Source organism: Pelecanus crispus, chromosome 6, assembly GCF_030463565.1.
Source record: "Pelecanus crispus isolate bPelCri1 chromosome 6, bPelCri1.pri, whole genome shotgun sequence".
In the NCBI taxonomy this organism is placed as follows: domain Eukaryota; kingdom Metazoa; phylum Chordata; class Aves; order Pelecaniformes; family Pelecanidae; genus Pelecanus; species Pelecanus crispus.
Window position 1 is genome coordinate 5,561,739 of NC_134648.1, and position 20,887 is coordinate 5,582,625.

Genomic DNA, 20,887 nt, shown 5'->3' on the forward strand with positions numbered 1-20,887 from the left:
TAGCAAATTTTGTCATCATGCAGCATTTTGCGTAACTGTTATGCTTAATGGTTTTATACTCATTAGTTCTCGGTAGCAGTCGCGGTTTTTAAAATAACCAAAAGTCAATGCATGAGCTCATTTGCTGGAGTTACAGTACAAAGTAGTAAAATTAATGAGTTGAGCAACAGCGGCATTATAGGTAAATTGTTTTAATCAATAGCCATTCCACAGAACAAATGGATTATATTTTTGAGGGAAAGTTTAAAAATGTTCCAATTTATCATATGATTATTACAGAAGATATTTTAGTGTGTTTGCTCAGACTAGCTGCTGCTTGTTTTTTATAGTTTATAAAGTAACTTTTCAGCAGGCAAAACATTCCCTAAAGAAAGATGAGGCAACATCAAGGGATATTGGTGAATAACGTATATGACGTTTAACTTGACCAGTATATGACGTTCTTGGATAAAGCGTTTTAACTTGAGTACGTAAACTAAATAATTTCATACAGTGAAAAGATGTGGTGGAATTTTTATGAACAACTGAAAACTGAAGCTTATTGCTCTTTAAAAACTCTGGGGTTTTTTATATATAAATATATATATAAAAAAAAAAGATTAGAATATTGAAATGCAAGTTGCAATTTGATTTGACAGTGTTATGTTATCCTGGATGCCATTGTTTTGTGTTAATTTCAAAATAATGAAGCAGTTCTCTGCCTCGTATGCTTTTTTCCTCTGTTGTGTCACTGATATTTCACATACTGATACACCACATGGTTGCGCTGCTGTTCAGAAGGAACCCCGTAGGCTGGAGAAATGGGCCAGCGGGGGCCCTGTGCAAAGGGCTCGGGGCAAGCAAAGGGCCACGCAAAATCCTGCAGCTGGGAACAGAGGAATAACCCACAGAGCAGTAGAGGCTGGGGCCCTACTGGCTGGAAGGCAGCTTTGCAGAGAAGAGTTTGGGGTCCTGGTTAACACCAAGTTGACGGTGAGCCAGCAACACACACCCTTGTGGCAAAGGCAGCCAGCCAGCCTCCTGGGCTGCGTTAGGAAGAAGACTTGTCACGAGGAGGTCAAGAGAGATGCACCTTCTCTTGTACCCCAGGGAGATGGCTTCTGGAGTGCGTGTTAGGAAGAAGACTTGTCACGAGGAGGTCAAGAGAGATGCACCTTGTCTTGTACCCCAGGGAGATGGCTTCTGGAGTGCTGTGCCCAGTGCTGGGTTCCCCAGTGCACGAGCGAGATGAGTGTCCTGGAGTGAGTCCAGAGAAAGATGGCAAAGGTGGTGAAGGGACTGGAGCATCTGTGATAGAGGGAGAGGGTGAAAGAGCTGGGGCTGTTTTGTGTGGAGAAGAGAAGGCTCAGGGGAGATGCTACCAGTGTGTATAAATGGCTGGTGGTGGTGGGGAGGAAAGGCGGTGGAGCCAGACTCTTCTCGGTGGTGCTCAGGGAGAGGCCAGAAGCAGTGGGCAGAGGTTGAACTCCAGGCGGTTGGGTTTAAAGATGAGGAAGGCCTTTTGTACTGTGAGGGCAACTGAACAGTGGCACAGGTTGCCCAGAGAGGTTGTGGAGTCTCCATCCTTGGAGATACTCAGAAGCCACCCAAACGTGGTCCTGATCAACCTGCTTTAGTGGACCCTGCTTTGAGCAGGGGGTGGACTAACTGATCTCCAGAGGTCCCTCTCAACCTCAGTTATTCTATGATCAATACAAAACTAACCTCGCAAATCAAAAAAGCCCAGTTTTAACCCATATTAGCTTCATACTGTAGTTTACCATGTGGCTACATGAACAAGGAGTAAAACAGGTGAAGATGCCTGTGAAAGCTACTTAATCTCAACAATGGCCAGCTGTCATGAAGAGCAACTTTCTTGAACAGAGTGAGCTACCATATCTAGTTCCATACCACTAGTCAAAATGTTGGCTTATTTTGGCATTTGGGGAAGAGGGGGTTTAGGTGTTTTGTGAGTGTGCAGATAGGATTAAGGGGTTGTTAAGTCTCTTCCCATTTTTGGAGAGCTGAATTAGTATTGCCCTAGAAAAGTTCTCTTATTATGGGAGCAACCGAACAACCTTCATCCAAAGGAAGATCTTAATTTAAATTCAGCACTGTTACTGACAGAATTGTGTTATTCCTTTCAACAGCGTATCGACTGTAATACTGCATCCACTCCAGACTTAGAGTTCTCTTCAGATTTCACCCTGACCATTACAACGAGCACAAAGTGTACGGTAAGACAATTTTAGTTTCTTCATATATGGTCAGTATCACGTTGGACTAATAGACAATGCATTAATTAAGCTTCATTTATCATCAGTCCTTGCCTTGAACCATTTGTTCCTGCAGTACGGAGGTGTCAGATGAGCCCTTTTAGTAAAGAGAGATGGATGTAAAACTCCAGTCATAATGTTATGGTGTAATAAAGGTAGATGAGGAAAGGGAAAGATAAGGAGCCTTAGCACTGGGGTTGTTGTGTTTTGTTCTCTAGCCCATTTTCTGAAATAAAGAGTTTTCCATTCAAATGTGGTGTTACCGCTGTGCTCAAGAATGATGCAGTCACTCTTCTCAGAAGAGCTTTTTCTGAGTTCAGTAAAAAGAGTGAAAAACAAAATAGATAGGGGAAAGGTAGACTATAGCTCATGTAATAAACATATAGCAGTGCATATGGCAAACACCATTTCTCAAACAGGGAAATTCATGAACTTTATGTGTGAAGACTGAGAGGGAACAAATACAGCATTAGAATCTGATAACCAGGGGTGTATCTGTTTTATTTATTGTATGCAAGTTAGTATTTTTACTTAGGTAAGTTAGTATGACTTATTCAAAAGAACACTAATTCTAGAAAGGTTGTGTAATTTGATTGGAGGGGAGTTCTAATTACAGCAAACATAAGCTTATTTATCTTAATATTACAGACTATGCTGCATTAAATTGAGTGAAGAGTCTCCAGCAAATCTGAGTCTGTGATCTCACTCAACTGAGTATTATTTGACTATCAAACACTAGTCAATATGAAAAGAAAGAAAAGGAAAAAGTCTGAGCTTTAGAATTAAATGAAAACTCAGTAGTAAGGCATCTTTCAAATGCTTCTTTGAAGTTGTGCCTACGTTGTTCAGTATGAGTGTACATAAACACACATTCATTTTGTGGCTTTTTTTCTTGGTCACTCAGTGTATGGTAGTTATGAGAAAACAGAGAAACACTGATTTTTTTTTTTTAATTAATGAAAAATGTCCCCTTTTTTTTTTTTTCTGCAAGGGCCCATGCAATTTTTTTGTATTCCATTTTGTGTTTTGTATTCCATTTTTGAAGTATAACTCAAGGAAGATACCTAGATATTTTTTTTTTAACATACTTCATGTAAGGGTGTGAGTGACTTCTGAAATAAAGATGTTATGAATGGGTTTAAAGCTAAAACAAAGTAGGTATTCCAAGATGAATATTTAGAAGTGCTTAGATTGGTACCTATGTGAGGATACCTTTTTGATTTGACTTAGTTATGACGCACAGCTTGCTTTCTTTGTTGGAATAGGGAAGAAAAGTATCGAAGGATTTTTGTATTGTTACCATTAGGCAGGGCAGTTGTACCTCATGAAGATGAGGTACAGATGGTGGTGGTTTAGATTAATATAATGCATTGAGTTTTTAAACACTAAGTGATCAGCAAAGGCAGAATGACCTTATTTTTACAGATTTTATGACTTCAGTAATATGCTTTTACATTCAACATCAATTATAAATGCTTTCTACCAATTTATTAAAATATGCTTATCAAATTTGACAAAAGTTTGTGTTAGGCTCCGAGATATGTAGTAAAAACTAAAATTTTTGTAGTCTAGTGTATTGTGATGCTTCTGCTGGGAGTTTAACGCTTAGCTTTAGGTCACCACACATCACAGAATCAAGTCCAAAGGGGTAATTGGTAGCTAATTTTTAATATGTTGTGATGTCTGCTACAGCTGGTTTATTTGGTTTTCGGATGTGTATATGAAGAAGAGATGCAGGCTTCCTCTGATATGGACACAAAGAATATGTTGCTGTATAACGTAAACACTTAAGCTGATCACAAAATCTTGGATACCTACGTCAAGCAGCGTAGTACCTGGTTTTGCATGGGTCTGCATGTTAGTTCATGCTGCCGCATTTGCCACCACTTTTGCTGTATAACGGGATGCGTAAGAACTTGTTGGTGTTATAAAGTGAAGTTTTCCCATGTGTATAGTTTAAAGCGTTGTTAGGGTGAGTTAGTAGCTATGTACAAATACTTCATTTTTTGTCAATTATCACCAAATTAAGTAAGGACACAGTAACCTCTTGGTTTTTATTAAATGGAAATCTATACATTTTATTGTGCATTCACAAAAAAAAAATCTCCTGTTTTTAGTTGCCATAGAATCATAGAATAATTTTAGTTGCCTCAGGGCAGGGTCAGCTTTGATTCAGACCAAGCTCCAGTGCATCCCTGGGTTAATTTTCTTTATGTGGCCACTTCTGAATAACTGATAAGTTAAACAGAAATCTTTACAAAATCTTGGCGATCTTTTTTTGACGTTTGGGTAGAGTAAAATAGCTTATTTTGTAAACATAATTTTCCCTAGCACTAGACCTTTACAAAATCTTGATTTCTGTTCTGTGATTCTATGGAATCACTGACTTACAAATCAAGACGTATGCCTGCATTTTATGACTTCCAGGGAGAAGGGGAAGGAATTGAGGGAAGAGCAGTGTTTCTGAATTTTTGCAGTGAATGCAGGTTCTAAAAAATGATCAGAACTCTGTAAAGTATTTTGCACTTCATCATTCAGGTTTATTGACACTTTGAGTGAGATTTCCACTCTTTCTATGATGGATTGTAGAAGTTCAGTTTGGGGTTGACAGTTCATCCATCATATCAGGCTGCCTAACCTTGCAGTAAATGAACAATACAAGTCCATTATTTATATTGCGAATTTTTGAGGAGATGCTTTAAGATTGCAATTTGTCCTTTGAAAATAACATTTGATGGTTTTTGTGTTTGCATCTGTGTTTTGTTGTTCTACTGGCTTTTCATTTTTTGCACAGTAAAGGAAAGCTACTTATATTTCCCAAAAGTGTAGCTTTTTGTACTTGTCTGTTCCAATTTTTGCATTTTTTAAATATGAACATTGTGTTTAGCCTAGAGAAGAGGAGGCTGAGGGGAGACCTTATCACTCTCTACAACTACCTGAAAGGAGGCAGTAGTGAGGTGGGTGTTGGTCTCTTTTCCCATGTAGTTAGTGATAGGACGAGAGGAAATGGGCTCAAGCTGCACCAGGGGAGGTTTAGGTTGGAAATTAGGAAAAATTGCTTTACGGAAAGGGTGGTCAAGAATTGCAACAGGCTGCCCAGAGAGGTGGTGGAGTCCCCATCCCTGGAAGTGTTCAAAAAACGGGTAGATGTGGCACTTGGGGACATGGTTTAGTCTAGTCTACCCTTGATTGGCTTAGAGTGGACTTGGTAGTGTAGGTTAATGGTTGGACTGGATGATCTTAAAGGTCTTTTCCAACCTAAACGATTCTGTGATTCTATGATTCTAACTTGTTTTTGCAGAAGTTTAGCACTGATGGGAAGTAATTGAGCCAGTACTCGGAGAAAAGAGTTGTGGCCTTGTCTAGTTGGATTTTGAAACATAACGTTAGTCATTGGAGAGCTAAACTTTCAGCAGACAACTCTGGAGGCATTAGCCATGTTGGGGTCTATTGCTTATTTATCTGTGTTTATTTTCAGCCTCAACAGAGAAGTTGACCTCTTCTTGATTTCCCCATACTTTATTTCTGTTCTTGTAAATTGTTCTGGTAAATGCTTCTGGGAGGATTTCATAAAGGCTGCAGCAAAGCTTCACCCAGGAGAGAGTTAGGAACAGACCTTTTTTTTCTGTTGACTGGAGGGAGCACAGGAAGATTAGCCTCTCAAGCCTAATGCTAACCTTTGGGACTTGCCATTCACCTCTTTCTCATCCTTTGATTTTCTCCCCCCCCTCCATTTTGCTTTGTGTACTTTTCAGTACAAACCTTCTGCTTCCTGAAAACTGATAACGCAAGTGTTGAAATAGATATTCCTTTTCTTTCTAGATATTGTCACTGTTCTTGCTCTTGGAAGGCCTTCTTGCTGACCTCTTGGCTAATTATCTGGTTGTATGATAGTGCCACTTAATTGTACTACGGGTTCTTTGAAAACCATGCGATTCAATAGGCAGTAGGATAACTGTTTTCTGGTTTTAGATAAATGGACTAAGGACATAAATGCCCAGCCTTAGTGACAAGTTTGTGCAAAATAGAAAAACTATGCAATTCCCAACACCTAAGAGCGTAGTATTAATTGACACATAACTGATTTGTCTGTCCTTCCACCTGCAAATTATTTTAAATTACTCTCATACTTTTGTGTGACCAAAAAAGCCCCCTAGCAGCGTATTAAGTCATGCTTGTAACCGATCAGCCTGATGTCTCTCTGTAGGTGCATCCTAAGTGTATTGCAGAAGATCATGTAATGCATTTATTGAGTCGTATCCCTAAAAAAAATGCTTAATGCTCTAAATAGGTTTTTCTTCCAGGTGTTCAAACAATTAAATAAGTCTTCAAGAAAAAGATTCCTAATAAACCTGAGAAATATGGAAAGATTGAGCAAAAATAAACATTTTAAAGGTGACCTTGTATGTGATGCTTAGTCTTTCAGAAGTTTATTATTACGGGGGGCGGGGGAGGAGTAAAGGCTTTTTTCAGAGCACATCGTCTTTCTGTTGATTTTTCTTTTATTCCTCCTGTGGACTACCGCAAAGTAGTATCTTTTAGCATTAAATTTACTTATCATTATTTTGGCTTTCAAAGATTGAAGGTTTTCAAAGCATGAAGCGGTTGTATGGCACCATTATATTAAATTGTTTCAAAGCACTTTTAGTGCAAGTTGACTTGATTTCAGTCTTACAAAGATAATGACCAAAAATAAATTTAATTAGCCTGCAAAAGTGCATTTTCCTAGTAAAGACCTAGGGTTTGTCACTGCTGATTTTAATGAGACATCTGGCTAATATTTTCCTAACAGCATCTAACTGATATTTCATTAATTGTGTTCTAAGTTGATCACTGTGTGAGCTTTTGAGATAAAATATAATGGTGATTACCCTCAGTGTAGAAATCAATTGACAAACTTTCTCTTTTGTTTGTGAGCATTTCCCCTGTGAGTCCATCAAGGTTGGTCTTTCCTAGCTGAATAACAATATCCCCTGGGAGGAAAATGGCAGTATCTCTTCATTGCTCCCAGGAGAGCTTGTCAAAGAGCAGGGGATGTGTATAAAAAGTGGGAGGGAGGAAGGGGGTGAAAGAAGGATAATGAACCAGAGGACGTGACTGATGTATTAAAACCTTTAAGAGGAAAAAGGAAGTTGAGTTGACTGGAGAACGTTATTTTGACTAAGGAAAAATCTTTGCTTGTCAAAATCTTCTTAAATGTTAGCTGGTTTCATTTCTTAATGTCCAATCTTCCATTTGGGAGCCAACAATAAGTATTAGCATATAAGTCTTTAATTCCAACCTTAGGTGAGAAACTAAATTTTTTTTAAGCGAAAAGTTGGAAATCTGGCTTTGGGTACCACACTTAAACATATCTTGAATGCCCGATTTTTGTTTAAAGGAAGGACTATCATGTTACGAAGCAGGATTTGTCCATCTGATCTATTTAGTTACTGGTAGCCTCCTCTATAGTGATCTCCGGATTCTTAAGTCTTTTTAAAACACAAAATTGCTGGGTTTTAATAGCGAGGGGTTTCTTTTCCCTGTGATAAAAATGCAGCAACTCTGCTGCATGGATGACAAACATTCCATCTCCATGCTTGGATAAACTCCATCAAAAGCACATTATCTCCCACTTCTGTGGCCAGCTGTCTAATTGTATTTGTTGTAGCCACTCACTGTTGGAACATGATACTAGTGAAGAGCAAGAATGATAAATTACTCACTGTAGGTGATAGCGATGATGATAATTTTTAATTTCCTTGTTCCTAAGTGAATTGGTAAGGTTGCCTTTACGAGTTCTCATAAGGAATCGAGCAGTCTCATTTGTTTTATCCTGTTAAAATGCTGCATGTACAGCCAGCCATTTTCTTTAGAAAAAAGCCTTAGTATTCAGATGTATTTGAATTAAAATTTAGACTCCTCTTCCCATTTCAGCTAAGGGCTCTAAGTGGAAGAGTATAAATAATATGTACTAATATTAATCTATTACATATTTTAAAGCTTTTTCTGACCTTAATATATTTGGTACATGTTAAATGAATAAATGGGGAAAAAAATAGACTCAAAATAATTTATCTGGGAGGGAAGAAAAATATATTGAAGGCAAGTGAATCTTACTGGGAGGACGTGCTTCATTTACAGGTTTTTTTTGTATGTTTGCATGAACACCTGAGAAACCCTCAGCGATGGATGAAGACCTTAAGCTACTTTACATGAAGAATAATATTTCTGCAGTGTTTCCTAATATTTAACATCCTTTGAGGCTAGAGCATGTGTCAGGCTAGAGTTACAGTTATTTATTACCAGTTTAGAAGTAATTATTTTTGTTTTCCTCTTTCATGGTATTCAAGAGACTGGCACTTGAAAGCTTTTCTGGGAGAAGGCTTAAGTTCTTGCCGATTAGTCGTTGGTGAAGTTGTAAATGAGCTGTCAAAGGTGGAGCAAAAAGATGAGGAAAACTGCAATGGAAGAAATAACTGTTATTGTTATGCTTAAAAAAAAACCCACCAAGGCCGTAGTTGTAAAACATCATCTAGAATTTATGGGGACATTATTTGCTTGTTCCTTTTCTTTACTTTGACTTTTTGTAAAAAAGATGCCAACTTTAATAAAAATCTGGCCAGCCCTGTATTCCATTTTAATATGCCTGTGTGATTGCTTCTAGTATGCCACTTGCAAGTGATTTTTTTTCCCCTTATATTTTGCTGCTTAGCTGCATGTGTTTAAGTTTTACAGCAAGAAGGGAGGACTTAATCTTCCTTCAAGCTGGAAACATTGGAAATGTCTGTCTTTTGTAGTATTGTGTATTTAATAGAAGTTTGTGATTGACTGTTATAGCTACTGCAATTTGTGGTAGTGTTCAAAAGTGAAATGAAATGAAAACGTTTTGAACTTTATTTTTACAGAATTATTTCACTGAAACGTGCTTAACTATAAAAGATATGTATTGTGCATTTCAGCATAAAACCACCACCAAGTAATCAATTAAAAAGAAGGTAAGATGTAAGGGAAGATATAAATTCCTAAAAATAGTAACCAAAACCACAATTTTATAGCTAGTTTTGTATTATTGTAGAAAGCATCATCTGTATGTACTTCTGACTTTCCCCCCCCCCCCCCCCCCCCCCCAAGACATTAATGTGGGGTACCAGATCACTTCTGTAGTGGTGCAAGGCTTACACTAATATACTGTAAGGGGGAGGGGGGGGGCATGTTTTGATTTAGTGTATTTCGGCACTTGCATTTGGGAGTATTGAAATAGGCTTCTGTAATGCAGTCAGAGATTTTAGTTTTTCGTAGCTCTTTCAAGGAAGACTTCATACTGCTTCATGTAGAAGCAGAAATTCTAATGTTTTATGTAAAGCTTTTCACAAAACATTGAGAGGACAAATAACTAGAACTGTGTTGCAGCTTTGAATCCTCCAATACTTTGCCAGTGACCTAGAATCATGGAGTCATTAAGGTTGGAAAAGACCTCTAAGACCATCTAGTCCAACCCTTAACCTAAGACTGCCAAGTCCACCACTAAACCATGTCCCTAAGCACCGCATCTACGCATCTTTTAAATACCTCCAGGGATGGGGACTCAACCACTTCCCTGGGCAGCCTGTTCCGATGCTCGCCAACCCTTTTGGTGAAGAAATTTTTCCTAATATCCAATCTCAACCTCCCCTGGTGCAACTTGAGGCTGTTTCCTCTTGTCCCATCACTTGTTACTTGGCAGAAGAGGCGGACACCCATCTTGGTACAACCTCCTTTCAGATAGTTGTAGAGAGCGATAAGGTCTCCCCTGAGCCTCCTCTTCTCTAGGCTAAACAACCCCAGTTCCCTCAGCCGCTCCTCATAAGACCTGTGCTCCAGACCCTTCACCAGCTTTGTTGCCCTTCTTTGGACACGCTCCAGCACCTCAAGGTCTGTCTTGTAGTGAGAGGCCCAAAACTGAACACAGGGTTTGAGGTACAGCCTCGCCAGTGCCCCATACAGGGGGACAGTCACTTCCCTGGTCCTGTGGCTGCGCTATTCCTGATACAAGCCAGGATGCTGTTGGCCTTCTTGGCCACCTGGGCACACTGCTGGCTCATGTTCAGCCGGCTGTCGGCCAACACCCCCAGGTCCTTTTCGGCCAGGCAGCTTTCCAGCCACTCTTCCCCAAGCCCGTAGCGTTGCACGGGGTTGTTGTGACCGAAGTGCGGGACCCAGCACTGAGCCTTTTTGAACCTCATACAGTTGGCCTCGGCCCATCGATCCAGCCTGTTCGGGTCCCTCTGTAGAGCCTTCCTACCCTCAAGCAGATCAACACTCCTGCCCAACTTGGTGTCATCTGTAAACTTACTGAGGGTGCACTCAATCCCCTCATCGAGATCATTGATAAAGATATTAAACAGAACTGGCCCCAATACTGAGCCCTGGGGAACACCATTTGCGATCGGCCGCCAACTGGATTTAACTCCATTCACCGCAACTCTTTGGGTTCAGCCACCCAGCCAGTTTTTTACCCAGCAAAGAGTACGCCCGTCCAAGCCATGAGCAGCCAGTTTCTCCAGGAGAATGCTGTGGAAAACTGTGTCAAAGGCTTTACTAAAGCCTTTGACATGGCAGAGAAAACTAACTTTCTGTATTCAAGATGCAGTGTCATTGACAGATTGTCTTGGAAAATTCAATGTTTTGCTGCTCCTAGAACAGCTAACTTCTTTGAATGTGAAAAGATTTATAAAATTGAGCTGTAACAAAAAATACTATGCTCTGGATTTAAAATGCTGTGGTAGGAATTAATTGTTAACATTTGTACTTTGTGCTAGATGAATAAAACCAGACCATCACAGTAAGGCTATAATGGTCTATTCTTTGAATTCCTAGATTGCTAAAAGCAAAGTGTGGGTGGCTGTAAGAGGCAGTCAACTTTTTTGATATGAAGAAATCATTAAATTGGGTGTAAAGAACAAGGTTTCTCTTTGACATAGGCCCACCCACGCTTTAGACTAAGGTTTTTCTAGATTAACTGCAAATTTGAGGCTTCGCTTTCTCTTGGGTTCCTTGCTTGCTTTCTACAAAAAGGTCTTAGAGCTATGCTGAGATCCTGCATGCACTCCCTGTATTTTAGCATAGAAGCCACCCAGCCTGTTTCTTTTGATAAAACTTTTAATTGAACGATCAGTTTCATACACAGATATATTGTAATGATTGGTATGAATTATTAAAGGAAATAGAGAAAACAGTATCAGTAGCTAACTACTTACCGGTTTAAACTGTAATATAGGCCTGGGATCATCTCAGCCTTGAAACTCATTATGACTGTCCTTACTCACTGCTTTTCTTGTTCTACAAAATTGTCCGGCAGGTTTTAGGAAGGCCAGGTGTGCTTGTTTTAATGAGTCTGTAGGTATCTATGTAACTGGCTTGAGATAGCTTAGGCCTGGGGCAGATCAAATATGACAAAAGAGCTCAAAAGGAGAACGATCTCAAAAAGGCAACAGTATATTTAAAAACTTAAGCATAGCATAGTGTTTGGATGAGCATATAAATGTACATAAGCTATAGAGGACCAGACGGAACAACCCGTGTCTTGAGAAGCGCTGGTGAATTTAATAATTCCTATAATGTGTCTGTTCAGAAATAAAATTTTTACTTCATGAAAATAGTGTATAATTTGGATAAACTGAATGCCTTTTAAAGTGCTATGTTATTGGCAGGGGAACACATGCAATCTAGCACATGAAGTCTTCCACGTGAAATCAAGAAGAGGAAAGGAAGAAGGTAGTTAATTCAGGCTGGAGTTACTAGGAGGCTTTATGATAGACTTGACCTTAGGTTTATTACCTAGGTATATGCAAATAACTGTACTTCTGTTGAATAGCAGGTTTAAACTTTGGTTTTGGTTTCTTGTTTTACAGGGTCTAAGCCACAGGCTGTGTGCATCAAAGTGGAATATATTTAATCTGTACATTTTCACTTTCTGTATTTCCTCAGCCGTAATTGGCTTGTAGAATAGCTGCTGTAGTGAATATTAAACAAATTTTGCAGCTGGTCAGTAACAACGAGGTTTGGTATTAGACTTTTTGTTTTCCCAAAGATTTAAAATACCAGGGGAGAGATTTCTATCTGGAGGTTAAATGCAGTGTTGGTAAATGATGGCAGGTTGCCTAAAAATGTTTATTAAAACCAAATTACATAGTTGAAACCAATTTCACAAAGAAAAATCATCAAACCAAGTGTGTGTGTGTTTGGTTGTTTTCGTTGGCTCAAAAACGGTTTGAAAATGTATTAATAAAAGATATACATTAGACTTCTAAATTGCAATATGTGCTCTTACAGTTAGTTTTCAAAACATCATTCAATCTCTCTCCTGCATGTATTTAACTGTAAGTGTATAATTTCTGTTTAGCAATGCAGGACTGGGGATGCCTGTTGACATAGCTCACCAGAGAGTGTGTGGTTTGGTTTTGGGGTGCCCCCCTGCCCAGTTTTAACTGACCAAATTTTGAGGAATTTTGGGGAACACCTGAAGGTGTTCACAAGAACTTACCCTTAGGGACTTGAGGGATTTATTTTGTTAGAATATTTTTCTACTTTTCTTTTTTCTTTTGGCTCAACAGTTATTTCAGTGTCAATATTGAAGGACATATATCCATTTTAGAACGTAACAAAAAGAATTTAATGGATCAGTGTAGTATTCTTGTTCTCTGTAATCTCTTGAACTCTGTAATCCTGGGAGCTCTGCATAGGGGTGGTCTTTGTGATGGGTAATAATTACTGTTACTACCTCTTGATTTAGATAGTCGAAGTCAGTGTTTCAGGTTGTTTCAGTTAGGGACACGATTGATACTGTAAGAAATAAGGTGGTTATTTATCCTAGTCATTTACAGAAGGTGTACAAATCCTATTTCCCTGAGCACAGGAGGCAGCAAACAGCAGGTAATGGTTTCTTTGCTTGTAAGGGCAGTTTCTGTTCAGCCTGAACTTGATCCCAAAACAATGCTATCTGGGAACATTTTCTCAGGGTAGCATGTAGGGTGTTTCTGTTATTTCTTGCTACCAAGCATATAGATAATTGCATCCACCTTAGCTATGGAATGTCTGCTAGGAGCTTTTAGTTTTCTGGTCCAAAATGTAGCTTGATTGTCTCATTTTCTCTGGAAACCAGTTTTTTTCCCCCCACAATTCTTAGTGTATTTTTGTTGTCTCAACCTTGTTTTCCTTTCTCCAGTAATCATATCCTAGGTCTTATTGTAAGCATATCAACAGTATTGACCTGGTGGTTGAAAAATATTTTTGTGACTTAGGTCTCTGACTAAGGTCCAGAAAAGATTGTGCATCAATAAAAGTAGTCTGATGGGTCAATAAAGCTTTGTCAAAGCTTTCTGAATCTTTACTCAAAAAGGCGTATTAGAGACAAGGTTGTAATTCGCTTGGGAATGAGATTCTCAGCATTGAGTGATAGGACTTTACTTAAGGGATGTAAGAGTCACCGTTTCCAACATCTGGTGCTCGTTTGTCATGAAGGTCCCTCACTGTCTCCTTGGTTCTTTTTTTTTTTTTTTTTTAAATATTTGCCCACATTGGAATTTGGAACTTGCCAGGCTTCTCTGGAGTGCCCTTAGTTGAAAAGCCAACACAGGTGCTCTACTGTAGGCTTACTTGCTTTAACACATTGTATTCTCCACCATGTTGGTGAAATCTGTTCCAGATTTAGACTAGAGAGGAAAAATACCAGAATGGTTTAGTTATTGTTCAGATTACATATTTCATAATGATAAAGCCCAATGCCATTCAGTTTGTTACCTTAATTTTGTAAGCATGTTTCACTTTTTTTTTCTCCTTCACAGACTGAGTCGATATAAAGGGGCATGCTACAAAATTTGTCCTCTGTAACTATGCAGAACAACCAGTTTGTGAGACTTAGAGTAGGAGAAGAACAGTGGTGCTGTGAGAGGAAGGTTATGATCTGTCGTTTGCAGTGAGTTTTCATGCAACAGGCTTGCCATCATTGAATTGGTACGCATCTTGTTTGACTGTACTGTAGCTGACGTGGGGAGAATCCCTTCCTGCTGTCAACAGGAATCGAGAGTCCCTAGCTGCTGTAGTTGGAGTTACTCAAAAGCTCTGTTCTGGGTCATTTCTTCAGGCTGCCATACAATAGAAAAGCATAACTGCCTGGGGTCCACAGTCTGATTTGCTGTAGCCTTTTTATAGGAGACAGTAGAAAGCAAATAAAGGTGAGCATGGACAGGATTTTAGAGGTGAAACTGTGGAGTGGATGGTCTTTTATTAGTGACTTCCAGTTCTTTATTTGAATTCTTCGGATTTCTGGGACTCTCACAGGCTTTTTTGTCAAAAAAGCAGGCCAGTATTAAAACACTGTGTAACTAATAGTGTCAGCATACTGTTTTGTGTGTGGACATTTTGTATTTCTTTTCCTCTTCAGGCTGGAAGAAAAGTCCCGCTAACGAATTATACGCTGAAGAGAGGGGCTCTGAGGCTAGGAGTAGGATGGCAGGAGGGACAGAAGTGTTCTGAGGAATGCTATGGAGAGTTACTATTAGGAGCTATTAAGTGCTCAAAAGGCCAGCACAAGGCATTTGTGAATCTTTTTCCTTATCTGTGTGTGTAGTAGAGGAAGAAAAATATTCCCTGCCTGGTTATGCTCTGCCTCTGTTCACAGGGAGCTTTTGTGGAAAATAGAATTAAGCTATGCAAAGAGCGAAGACGTCGTGCAGAATCCCTCGTACTGTGTGTGTATTTAGCGAGGGTCGTGGGAGCCATAGAGGGCAAGGACTGAATTTTATGCTTGTGGGTTTGCACATGTGAAAGGCTGTTTTCTCACGTGTAATTCTAGTTGCAGTTAGGGTGTACGGGTTATTTTGGAACCTGGGACTACAATTTGATATGTAATAAAACGCAGTTACAGTGGGCTGAATATTTCTTACATTCTGAACAAAGGTGTGATGACAGCTTATTTTTTTGTCTTAGGATTTCTAGCATGCTTGAAAGCATAAATCTAAGCTTATTCCTGTTATTAAAGGCTTGAAAAGGAGTCGAAATCCCACTAAATGTATATGTTGATGATACACTTTTTCTTGAGTGTTACTATTTTATCACATTTGCATTTTCCTCTTGTTTATAGGCAGTTGCAGGTTATTTTGATATATTTTTTGAGAAGAACTGTCACAACAAGGTGAGTATTTGGGGTTATGCATTTAAAAAATGTCCTGGAGAGATATAAGGGTGGTTTTGTACTTTATTCGGCCTCAAGGTGTTTGGCAGTGACTCTGTTTTGCTATAGCAAACACTTCATGTGCATGTGTGTTTGGTAATTGATTGATGTGGTGTGATATAAAAAATGTTGTTCTTAATCAAACTCTTGAACTCTTCCGTTGCAGGTCTTGTTTTCAACTGGTCCCCAGTGTACCAAAACACACTGGAAACAGACAGTTTTCCTCCTGGAGAAACCAATTCCTGTAGAAGCAGGTATATTTAAATTCAGTTGTGGTGCAACAATGGTTGTGTTACGCTGCTGTTATCATTAAATTTAAATCTTAAATACTTTAAGAAATACGTAAGTGTTAAAAAGAAATAATAAGTAAATCTTTCGGCTGCTGTTAAAGACCTTTTTTTGTCTAAGCAAAGCACTGGGAAATATCTGTATTCTACAAAATTAATGTAAAAATACATATAAATGTCTGCATATGTATAGGTAAGCAGGCATGCCTTATACTTAGCTCCATACCGTAATTTTGATAAGAAAACTTGCATATCAAAACATTTCTGAGGCAGAAAAATGTAAGACCAGAACACTGCTATTAACATTCTTTGTTCTTTTAACTTTAACATTACTAATGTTCTTAAGTATCGTATTTGTCAAGTGATTGCAAGGGATTTTTTTGTAGCACTCCTGAACTATGCTGTACTTAAATGAATCATGCATATATGCATGGGTGTTATACCTGGCACCGTGGGATTACTTTGTAAATTGAAAACAGTTTCAAAGAACACACAGACATGAACTTGATCCACTGAAGTATGGAAGATGTTATTTTGAGCCACTGTAAATTTTTATAAAATGGATAAGTACCGTAATAGTTTCACCTTGAATTTGAAGCTAGTAAAAAGGCTTTTCTTGTCATCAGGGATAAGCCCAAATTCAGATGATAAATTGTTGAAGTAAGGTTTTGAACATTAAAGTGATGCTTGTTAGTGGTTTTAATTAGTTCTGTTTGGTAAGTCTTGAAAATACATTTCTATGCAAGTAGTCAACTGTTCCTTGCTTTATAGACACAGAAATATGTCCATGACCGTCACAGGATAGTCATGCAAGAGGATGGACGTACAACAGGGCAAGAATTACAAGTCTTGCCCTCTTATTCCTGTAGAATTGCACTTTCTTTCAGACTATCCTAGTCTTTTTATAATCAAAGGAAATAAAGTAGTTAATTTTTGTGCTGTTTTATTATTTTTTTATTTTTGTCACTTGGCCACTAGATATTTATTCACTACTGTTGAACTCTTATCCAATGGTGAATTAGTTGTCTTTGAGGGACATTTTTTCTTCACAGACTAGCAGGACCAAGGGAGGAACCTCAGAATGGGGCTTGTTTCTGCTGGTCAACTAATAAACTCATGGTAATGCATGGCCCCAACCTGAACAGTTTATAAATAGACCAGACATATGGGGGGAAGCATACAAAAACTGATGTGCATACTGGAAAAGAAACTGAGGTCAAGAGGCTTAGAGACGCTATGGAGAAGTATTGATGTAGATGGAATATTGTCTCTCTTAACAGACCTAATTATGAATGTCAATGGTGAAAGCAGCATCTGTGCTCAATTAAACCGCTTCTGCAGTTGCCTTTTCCAGCTATCAGCCATGACAACTCTTTACCAGGAGCTCCTTTCCTAAAGGCACTATCGTCTATGTTATCTGACAAATCATTTCTCTCTTTCATGCTTTGACTTTATATTCTTAAATAATTTTTATTTGCATATTCTTAGGTCTTGTCAGTTCTTGGGATGCACATATGCATTGGTGCATTTGTACTTGGCTTGTGTTCTGTTCATTTTCTCTTTCTAGACAAGGCTGGCTAAGGTCTCCTTGCTGCAACCCATTAAATTTCAGTGTCATGGAGTGTGAAGTGAAATTTTAAGTGCAATGACATTTCTTAGAATATGCATATTATTAATATCACATAGATCATTTGACATTTACCAAATGTCTGAAATTACTGGGAGGTGTGCCTGGCTCTAGAATTCTAGTCTAGGTACGGTGACTTTCTGAAGACAACTGCAGAAACAGTGTGCTTTGAAGCAGTGAACACAACCTAGTTGACCTTCAAGATCACTTTTGCTGCAACTCCTTCCTTTCTCTTTCTTAGCTCATATTGCTTAAAATGATTCCTGTAACAAATCTTGTTACAGCTATGCTTCTCTTTTCTTTCTACCTGTCTCCTTCTCTTCATAATTATTTAGGTTCCCTTTTCCCATCCTTTTACCCATTCTTTTTTTATATCTTATATAAAATGACCACTTCAATCTAGGATTCCCTACGTGTTATTTCTAGTGTTAGAGAAGGTTCTGAGAGAAACTCTTGATGCCATTTCCTTTGTAATCCTGGTGTTAATTTCTGTGGGATATTTGTTGCTTATGGATGACATAAGACCATTGGGACAAGAAGGTGTTTCCTGATACTTACATAGGAATGTTGCTTAATTTAGGTCTTTTTTTTTTTTTTCAAAAAAACATTCTCTCTCGTTGTTCTCCTTCATTGTTCCAAAAATCTTTTTTCCTCAAGACATGTTACTATAAGTACAGATTTCCTTATCTTCCATTTTTTCATATTGGTTGTTTTTCCTTTGTAAAAATAGTGACTTAAATATTGGTAATTTGTGGTTAACCATATTCCTTGATTTCTTCAGTCTTTCACTTTCCATTTTACCAGCTAAACAAACTGCTCAAACTGCTTTTGCAGTATATGTAAAGTTGCACTTCCGGCTGTTTCTCATCTGTCACCTGTTAATGAATTAGCACTGCTTGTTACCCTTGTACCATGCATTGTGTCTGCCTGGCATGTTGAACTGAACTCCACTGCAAGTGTACTTAGCTTTTGGGGAATTGTTTTTGTCTTCAAGTGGACTTTTCTCAATGCAAGTTAACTGAAGAAAGAAGTAACTGTGTTAGATTAAGCACATTTGCATCTTTTGAAGGCTTCAGCCCTTATGTCCATCCCTGTGTTTACCAATATTTATCAATCCTCTGTATAAATTCCAAGAATAAGAAATGTGTATACGGCACTGGGAGACGCAATGGAGAAGACCCACTTGTGACTAAATATATTGTTTGAGTCAGGACAAGCTCTTTTCTTAGTAAATATTGGAAAATAAATAGAAATAATATGATTTGAGTCTTGCAGTAATCTGACCAGTGTACCCATGGCGGCATTTGCTTTCGTTATTTTAGTAGGTTGTGAGAGAGGAATTTGGTGGTATAAAATGCATTTAAAATGTTTTCCTGTTTTGAAAGGATCTTTCGGACAGGATGGTGGGTTGTCCGTGTCTGTGTCATGTTGTCCCCCCCTACCCCCGCAAAGAAAAATGGTTCCCTCAGATTTCTAATTCTGAGTACAATAGTAAGGCTGACTTAAAGTCTCTATCAGATGCTTTATAGCTTTTGGGGATATGCCTAAAGTGGTTATAAAGCACTGACTGTGTTTGCATTTGCTCTGTAAAAGAGGTCGAGCTTACAGGTATCTGAACCTGTTGGGTATTTAAGAGGAAAAGGCTTATTTTGGCAAATGGCAAAATTCTTTTGTTCTTTAGTGTGAACTAGCTAATTTTCTCAGCTGTTTGATGCCAGGTTATTCGTTGTAAAAATAGGTCTACTTTCTCAGCCATAAAAAGGACTGGATGTTTTGATCTGTGTTCTAATGATAACAGAATGAAGCCATTACAAGCCAAAGGATGGGGCTTGCAACTAATCCTCCCTCTTTTGCCATTCCCACTGCAGCTTGCGCTAGGTGTGCAATGTTTGCAAATTCTGAGGTGAAATGGGAGAGGTTTAATCTAGGTCCAAAGATCTGGAGAGTGAGGCAATAAAAGCTAAACCTAATTAATACTTCTGATTTGCCACTGAATTTCAGCTTGATGCCTAACTATGGTAGACATCTTTGTATATAGTTTTAATGGATGATTTCTGTTGATTTGGTTTAGATTTAATGTGTAAGTGGGGGAGAGTCTCTTGCTACCGATATATTCTGAAAAGCTAGCTTTCCTCCTCACAGACTGTGACCAGAGACTTGAAGCTGATGCACAACGAAGTAAAACAAAATAGCGTCAGCATGTTGGATATGCTTTAACTGCTTAGCGTGCAGTAAAATTAAAGAAACTGGAGAAAGAAACCAGATGATATTCTACTGCCAGAAAAACTGGGTTTTCTCAGACAAAAGAGTATTGTATTGTGGACTCCCTACAGAGTACAAGGCTTCACTTAGCAGCCCTTTTAATAGCTTGCAAATGTCTTTATTTTGAAAATTGAAATTGAGATGCTAAAGCAGCATCTTTTTCTTATTAATGGTCCAAACATGAGTCTTTTCCTCTCATTGAAATATTCTTGCTAAGATTCATAAACAAAAACTTATACACAGAATATCATTCTCATTTGGTTGTCTCGAGCATTTACTAAATAAATAAAATGCTTACAAAAATTATTTTAAAGGGCCCACAGAACCTTTTCAGTAACAGTGCATTAAGTTGAAACCCAGATCTGTATGCAAGCAAATTCTATTAGCAATAAAACAGCATATTGTCGGCATTTTGTGTTCTTGATATTGCCTTGCAGTGAATATAAAACCTTGATTTGTTTTTTCTGTGGTGCTAAAAGGAGCTAGCACAGCAAAACTGAAGTAGAACCCACATGACTAAACCCCTGTAAAATCCTTGATTATCTCTAACTCTTCAGTCTCCATAATTGGGTAGCTGTTTGTAAATTTACTGAAAAATGGTAATTTCTCTACCTAGAGAGTTTTGTTAAAAAGTAGGAAAACAACACTGGCACAATTAATCTGTCTGAATGTTTTGATCTTATACTGAAATACTTCAATATTGTGCATCCCAGGTGGATAATTTGGTTCCTAATTGGGATTTTAGTGTTGTGTTTTGCCTGTCTACAGCTGCAACATGGTGTCTAGAATGCTGTCACTTGTTTACTTACAAGCGATACCTCCAAAAATTATGCTCACTTTTAAAAATCTAGTAATTGTTAAAACTTGAATTTTGAGGTCAGACTAAGTCTTGCACATCTTATGCTGTATCTTTTGAAATCTGCTGTTTAAAATCATCCTGATGACCTTTCACAAACATCTGTAAGTGTGTATTTCAGGCACTCAATGGAGAGAATCTCTTCCCATGACTGTTTTATCTCGTTGAAAGATAATAGAAGTTCTGCATCTAGACAGGAACCTTGGATGGATATCTTGTGCCATTCTGCATGGCCCCCTTCGCAAGTTCTGCAACTGCAAGGGCGTATGGCTCAAACAGTAACCACAGTCTAGTTTTCTCAGAATTTTGTCATGAATGTTGAGTTTAGGATCTCAACTACAAAAAGTGAATTAAGATTAGTTCTAGGTGTGTGAGTTTCGCTACTGCAGCTATACATTTTGGAGGACT

General features: G+C 38.4%; 1 protein-coding gene across 1 annotated transcript in view; it reads left to right on the forward strand.

Annotated features, from left to right (window-relative positions):
• PRMT3 (protein arginine methyltransferase 3) overlaps positions 1-20,887 on the forward strand; it is a 68,103-nt gene that overhangs the window by 39,708 nt on the left and 7,508 nt on the right. Inside the window, exons 13-15 of the mRNA XM_075712361.1 lie at positions 2,130-2,216; positions 15,358-15,408; positions 15,614-15,701. Of these exons, the coding sequence (XP_075568476.1) occupies positions 2,130-2,216; positions 15,358-15,408; positions 15,614-15,701 (226 nt within the window). The remainder of the gene's footprint in view (positions 1-2,129; positions 2,217-15,357; positions 15,409-15,613; positions 15,702-20,887) is intronic.